A 7,566-nucleotide genomic window follows, 5' to 3' on the forward strand; every position below is an offset into this window, starting at 1 on the left:
GTATTCTTCACTTTCTGTTCCGATCGGCTTAGCATGGCTGAGCACCATTAAACAGCTGTCAGATTCCACACAAGAAGTGGCTGGATTTCAGTAATAAGCAAAATGGTTCCTGATGGTGCTTAAAACACCTGGGGATCCTTCCAATTGAATGGTGCAATGAGGCTAAACCGTAAGATTAAACCGCTGTAAAATAAGCCCCACAATTTCTTCATAACAGTACACACCCTAATACCTTTGGTCTCTGAAGAGCTCAGTTGTTGCTGAGAATGAAACATGCCTAGATGAGACTTCAGATAAGAGCATGAAAAATAATTCACAACTTTCACATTGAAGAAATTATACAATTAACTCTTCCTGACACACAGCCCAAGCTATTCTTGTGTTTTTATCAGCACAGGCCATCTACGACAGATATGCTGAGGTGCTAAACCATGAGTCAGAGAACAGACCTCAGTATGTCAGTTCAGCTCTCACAAAATACAGCACCAGCCCGTTCTTCATTTTCCGTCCGAGGAGATTTTATAACTAGCATTTAAAGAAGCAAAAGAACAGAACATGAATGCATTTACGTAGAAGTGAGATGCGGCTTTCTAATCATCAGAACGGTAAAGTTGTAGAAAAGCCTTCTACCAGAACAGTGGGGCCAAAAAAAGCTCACAAGCTTCAAGATGAAGTTTGATCAGTTTATGACATGAAATATGTAATATGGATCTAGCAACTGCAAGAGATTTGGACTCAGTGCTCTGGAGGGACTTCCCCTATCTATCTGTAAGAGTCTGTGCAGATGAGGAAGCATGCATTTTCTGCCAGTTGTGGATTTTTTTTAACTTAAAAATAACAACTCTGTAAAATATGTTTCTGGAAGCTAATATCAAACCTGCAACTGCTGAAACATATGATACTAGAAGAAAGAATGAGAGGAAGAGAGAACAAGACGACAGAAATCTGCATGTGATGTGTGGAAACATTACTTCCACATGTCTACAAGTTTCTCAAACCTTACCTGTATGAACTTTCACTTCTACCAAAACTACAGAATGTCAGAACACTACAGAATCTTTCCAGCAAGCTTGGGTCCACGTGTAAGTGTACCATGGCCAACAAAAAATTCAGTCCCGCTTCAGAAGATGCAGTGTCACTGATTCCCCCCCGACACCCGGCCCCAAGGAACAGGACAGCGTGTGCAATAGATGAATCCGCAGGAAATCCTTGATGGCTCTGGTGCCTATAGACTGGAGGGGCTGGACAGACAGACAGCTGTGGAGGTGACACAACTGCTTCCCAATACAGAAGTGGAGGGCCCTAAACTGGGGGTATGGTTCCATTCTGGCCGCTCCCTGTAAACTCTCTGGGACCAGTGTCCTTGCTTTGCCTTACGCTCTTGTGTGACCAGCCACTGCTGCCTCCTATCACTATTTGCTTTTCTTCATATTTAGAAGCAGGAAAACACACAGACTGTAAACAATCCTTAAGGTATAGGGCATCAGGACTTACACTGAGGTATATTACCAATTTTTTAGACCTGCTCCCCTACAAATGTATGACACTGAAAGCTCCCTCTTCAAAAATACTTCAGGAAAGAATGGATCACCTGTTGAAGAATTAATTTTAAGGCTGCTTTAGATATTTAGATAGTAATTTAAAGCTAGCTCTTTTTTTCCCCCTTCTTTTACTGGGATAGCTCTCAGATTAATTGATCTCCACTGAGATCAATTGAGTCCCTCTAGATTTTCCCCAGTGCACACATCCGTAGCTTAGAAAACAAATACTAGAAAAATCAGACAACTTCCCAAAGCTGAAATTGCCCTCTCCATTCAAAAGCAGTTCTATACCCAAAACTGAAATTGTCACACAGCCTGTTCATCTCCATTACAAAACATGTTCTTTATTTAGTAAAATTACAGCACTTGGTTGAACGATAACAGTATTTACATACCGGTTTATGAGCTCCTGAGATGTTTCTCAAGCAAATAAAATAAGAGACTAGGTTATGGTTTATTGAAATAAGAGAACAGCATTGTTCCTAAGAGAACAACATAGTGCTGCTTTTATTGCTCCTATGCTACAAGCATTTAAAACAACGTTGTCCTTTAAAGGATTCATAGCACATATCATTTACCAAAATAGGACTAAATCAGTGGTGCGTGCAGAATAGCCCTCAACGCTGACAAAGGAAATCCAAAAAAATCTACAGAAAATATGCAAATTTGTAAAATTCAGAGAATCATCCTGAAAACAACACACTGAAATTTTGTGGCACAAGTATGCTCTATGGAATAGACTAAATCCAGAAACAGAAAAAAATCTAGCAATAGAGCATTAAAAGAAAAGAACAAAACAAATCTACTGATGTCACTATCAATGATGTCGCATTCCTACTTGTGGGGTATCATACAAATTAAAACAAAACACAAAAAGCAACCCCCCCCCCAAGTCTATCAGTAGAAAAAGGATTAGGCTGAATGGCAAGATACTAAATACCCAAGAAGGGTTCTGGAAAACAGCAAATACCCTCAGTAGTTCAACAGCAAGAAAACGAGAACGATTACCTAAACAGCTGCAGCTTTCTATTATTAAATACCAGACATTATAGAAATATTTAAACACAGCATCCTCCAACAATGTGAATGCTGCCTTTAAAATATTTTTGGCGAGACATTCTCTCGATTGACATACCACTGAGACCGAGGTCTCATTTGCCCCAAACAGAGCATTTTTTATGAGATGAAAAACCCTTTATGTATTTCATTTTTCATGAGACAATAGCTCTCTATTAAAATCTATTTTATTCCATTTTGATTATTTTTAAGGGGGTAGTAAAACAGCTAGTCTTACGCTGTAGCATGTAGAGAACTCCATGGATGTCAAAACCTGTGAAGGGAGATGAACGGCACTCAGAGGTCTCCGCTGGGGCCAGAACGGATCAGTGAAGCACAGGTCTTGCTATGGAACATACAGCGACCGAGATCTAACCTGCTGGACAGTGATGGCTCTTGGGGGAACCTTAACAATCAGTGTTGGCAGTAATAATATCCTTATTTGGAAAAAACAGGCTCTTCTACCTGTTTCCTGCTTTTTCTGTGTGTGGTGTCATTTTTCTAACTATCAGTTTTGATACCAGACTGCAGATAATCTGCCAGACCATGCAGGCATACACACATGCCCCTATACTAAAAAGATCAGGTAACAATTCTCAGTTTGAAAGGTGCTTTTGCTAACTCCTAAACTGTGTTTTAGGCTAAGTGTTATTACACACGGTGACACAAATAGCATAACTTTTTAGCAAATAAAAATGAAGATATTTAAGGATCCAAACATACACGTGTATCAAGGAATGGAGTATTTTGAAATGCTATTGCTGGAGTAACTAAAGCATCCCTGAAGAATGTATTCCATAGCAAACTTTCCCCACTTTTCCTTCATCAATAGTCCTTTCCTCAGTTTTGTTTTCTTCATCTCCTAGTTAAACTGACTGTTAAAAATTCTGAAGTATCTACCAAAGCAGATTTGCAGCAGTTGCAGCTGTGAAAGCAAAGGATATAAAACTAGTAACACTTCAAGTGTTTTAAAAAGTTTACCGAGTCGAGCAGTAAGGATTTTTTACAGATAGACAGGTGTCTGCATGCATACGTATATCTAAAGTATCTATGTATCTATAGGACTCCTCCATACCAACTGCATGAGAATCCAGATCCGCCGGCTTAGAACACGCTGCAGAATCACAACCCAAAGAGCTCGGTTCTTGAGCTCGATGCATACTTGAACCCAGGAGCTTACAAGGTAGCTGTTCTAAAAATAAATTCACCTGTATTCATATCTGTGCTAGTTACACATGAAGGTCACACTGCTGCCGTAAGAAATCCGCTATCATTTGAAAAAGCAAGAAATCAAATTCAATTCCAATAACTCAAAAAAAAGCTACAAGCCTATGGGGGTTCAGTTGCACGTAACATCTCCATCCAAGTCCCACTTTCAAGGAGGTTAAACTATTACTATTGCAATGTTTTCCTGCACAGTAATGTATCTTCAGGTTTTAAATATTAGGAAGGCACAATCACCTAGTGTGTAGGTCAATTTATTTCCAATACTCTAATTCATGCAACATTAGCACAGAACGCCAGCTCCAGTTCTCTCACTGTTTGCACTCTAGGAGCAGACGTATTTTCTGCCAACTCCATTACATCATCTGAAAAACCCAAACATTTCCCTTTCTCAAATCGCGGCCGCTCTCCCTTCCTCTCTCCCCAGCCCTTCGAAAAGCCCTGCACAAGTTCCTGCTCCGTTACTAGGCTCTGTTCCACTCAGCGACGGCAAAGGCAGCACCTGGCAGCGCTCGCTCCCGCGCTGCACGCGGATGCCTCCACCGCTGACCTTCGCGGTTCCGCCCGGGCTGCACGTTACATAACGCGGGGCTCGCCGGGGGGGCAGCGGGCGGGGGCGAGGCCCCCCCGCAGCCAGGGCCGGGGGAGGAGGGACATGTGGGTCAGCAGGTTAGCAGTGGCACAGCCTCGGCAATGGGGGGGCACGAAGAAAACACCCCAGTCCCCAGAGCCGCTCGGCCCGCCCGGCCGCCCCCCCTTTTCGGATCCTCGCTGCAGTGACAGCCGAGCGTTACATAATTGAGCGGATCCCAAGTTCCTCCCGCGGGCGGGCGGCGCGGCTGCCGGCCCCCCCGACCCCCCGGGCACCGGGCACCGGGCACCGGCCGCGGCCGCGGGGCGCCTCGGGTGACGCCGGCCAGCTACGGCCGCTCCGAAGGCGGCCGCGAAACTCCCCAGCAAATGAAGGAAATTTCCTCCAGTGTTTCTCATTAACCCCGTTACATAACCGGCTCGCATTCCACATCCCCTCTCGCAGGCTCTAAATATACTCTCCGCGCAGCCACAAGCTCTGCGCGCACAAGCCCGCGGCCGCGCCGGCCCCGCCGAGCCGCGCGCTCCCGGCTCGCTCCCGGCTCGCTCCCGGCTCGCTCCCGGCGCGCGGATCGCCGCTAATTAAACGCTTCGGCGTGTGTCAGCTCGAAGGCTCCTACTGTACGCGGATTCCCTGAGTGGGAAGCTGCCTGCGGAGGGGGGGTGTGGCCAAAAAGGAAAAAATACTGTAAAACACAAGCCAGCACATGATCAGCCATATTCCAACCTACAACCAAATCCCGGCCGGCCGGCCGAGCAGAGCCGCTCTCCCGCCGCCGCCGGCCACGCATCGCCGCGCAGCACCGGCGGCGGCCGCCGAGGGGCTGCCGCTGCCACCTGGCCCGGGCCTCTCTCCGCCCGGCACTCCTCCCAGCAGCTCGCTGTACCCCCGCATGCCTTTATTTAATTAATTTTCACCCATCGCCAAGTGATTTCACCGAGCGGAGCCTCCCCGGCGCGCCCCCCCGCAGGAGCACTGCTCCATGCATTATTTACAACTCATTAAAGCGGCAGCTCCCGCCCGCTCGCACGTCTCGGCAAACTCCCGCCGCGCTCGGCGCCGCCGCGCCTGCCCCGCGGCCGCGCAGCGCAGCGCGGAGCCGCAGTCCGGCCCCGGCCCCGGCCCCGGCCCAGCCCGCCGCTCGCAGCCGCCGCCGGAGCCCGCTGCCGCCGGGCGAAGCGGCCCCGCCGCGCAGCGCACCGGCGCGGGGAGGCCGGCGGCGCGGGGCACGGGCGCGCTCGCGTGCGGTGCCCGGCTGCGGGGGGCGGGCGCGAAGCGGAGCCGGCGGGAGCAGGGACCCCTGGCAAAGTTGGGCGCCTGCGGGAAACAACAGCAGCTGCAAGACCCTCAGCTCCGCGAGGAAATCATTTTTTTTAATGCACTTAAATGAATTCGGGGAAAACAGCATGCAAAGAGCGAGTAAGTCACCCAGAGAGCGCAGGTCTGCCGTTCACACGGGTCCCCATTCACAACCCGCCGCAGCACACCAGTTGACAGACTGTCAACACGAGACAGATGAGAGGGGGGAGAAGAAGGACACTGCAGCTTTAAAAGTTTGTTCCCTTGAATCCCAATACTCTCGCTGTTGCTTGATATATTTATGAAATTATGTAATTTCAGGGGCACAGTACCCGTCCGGGTACCACAAGTAATAAACGAGAGATACAGGGAAGCACCAAACACCGCTCAATATTTGCGTTGCATTTGTCCCTCCTCCTGCAGCAATTAAAAGAAGGTATAAAAGTTTGCGAGGTTGTGCAGGGGGTAGGAGCGTGGCGTGTTTGTGCGCACGGCTTCAAAAGGCACAAGGAATAAACCAGGGGATTAAACTGCTGCATTTCCCCCTTCTCTCTTACCCCCCTCTTCCTATTCCCACCCACCCCCGATCCCACTCCCCCGGCCCCCTCCCCCTTCGCCAAGTCTCCCTACCTCTGCTGCTGCTGCTGGAGTAGCTCTGCCGGCGGCCGGCGGCCGGCGCATCGCTTTTCCGGGCCGGCTCCAGGTTCGCCGGGGTGTCCCTGGCGCCGGCGGCCGCCTCGGAGACGCTGCTGCCCGGCTCACTGGCTGCTGGATCGGGGGCTGCCGGAGCGGACTCCATGTTTTTCCCAATGTAGATCGCTTGGAGATGGCGAGCTCCTACACTCCCTCTATCTCCTGTTTCCAGTGCAACTCTATGGTAGAAAAGCAGAAGGGAGAGAGTGAGCGTGATCCAGATGGGATGTGAGCTTGCCTGGCTGTGACCACAAGCAGCGCTAGCGAGAGCTGCACACCCCCCCGCCCCCGCACCCCCCGCGCCCCGCGCCGCCCGCCCGCGCCCGCGCCGCCGCCCCCCGCGCCGCCGCCTAGGCCGGGCCGCCGCCGCCCCCGCGCCGCGCCGGGAGCCGCGCAGGGGCCGCGCGGGCGGCGGCGGCGGGCGGCGGGCGCCGCGGCCTGTGCGCGCCTCGCCTCGCCTCGCCTCGCCGCGCCGCGGGGCCGGCCGGGGGCAGCCAGCGACCCCCCTCCGCCCGGGCCGGCCCCCGCGCCGCCGCCGCCAGCAAGGGCACCGGTGCGCCTGGCGCTCCCATCTCCAGCCCTGCTGCTGGCGGGACCTGGCGCCCCAGCACAAGCCGGGCCGTCCCTTCCCCGACGCTGGCTCCGGCTGGGCTGCGGCAGGGGATGCCAGCCGCGGGCAGTGCCTCCGGCCCGCACGGTTAGCGGCCATGCAGCGCACGGAAGGCAGTGCTTCAGACAGCATCCCCCCTCAACCGAGCACGCTTTGGCACAGGACGAAAGGCGGCTCGCGAGGTGCCAGAAAACCTCCAGATCTCATCTGCCTTCACTTTTCCGCACTTCATAGTCTCAGGAGTGATCAAGCCCTTGCCCATTACCTGATTTTAAAATAAAGCAACTGCTGCCACAAGCAGCGTGCTGAAGAACACAGCCGTCTCATGTCACCGGCCGCCTTACCTGCAGCGTGCTGCCTGCCACGCAGAAGGTGCTAACGCTGCGCGCTGGGACTGCTCTGCCTGGAAGCAGGGCTTTGCTGCTTAGACCAAACCATGGTATTTGTACCGAGAACAGCACCAGCTTTTTCAAAATGGTAGTGATTGTGTCCAAGCAGCTGATATGCCACCTTCTGCAGACCGCAGCGTATGTACTGACCTGTTCCTGCTG

At 51.6% G+C, this 7,566-nt stretch overlaps 1 protein-coding gene across 2 annotated transcripts in view; it reads right to left on the minus strand.

The window, feature by feature from the left end:
* Positions 1-6,673, minus strand: part of RORA (RAR related orphan receptor A) — a 396,655-nt gene extending 389,982 nt beyond the window's left edge. The window contains exon 1 of one of the 2 annotated variants that reach the window (XM_064517505.1): positions 6,343-6,673. In XM_064517505.1, the coding sequence (XP_064373575.1) occupies positions 6,343-6,511 (169 nt within the window). In that variant the 5' untranslated portion in view covers positions 6,512-6,673. The remainder of the gene's footprint in view (positions 1-6,342) is intronic. The other variant, XM_064517502.1, reaches the window with a different exon arrangement.
* Positions 6,674-7,566: the final 893 nt, after the last annotated feature.

This window comes from Dromaius novaehollandiae, chromosome 10, assembly GCF_036370855.1.
Source record: "Dromaius novaehollandiae isolate bDroNov1 chromosome 10, bDroNov1.hap1, whole genome shotgun sequence".
Classification (NCBI taxonomy): Eukaryota; Metazoa; Chordata; class Aves; order Casuariiformes; family Dromaiidae; genus Dromaius; species Dromaius novaehollandiae.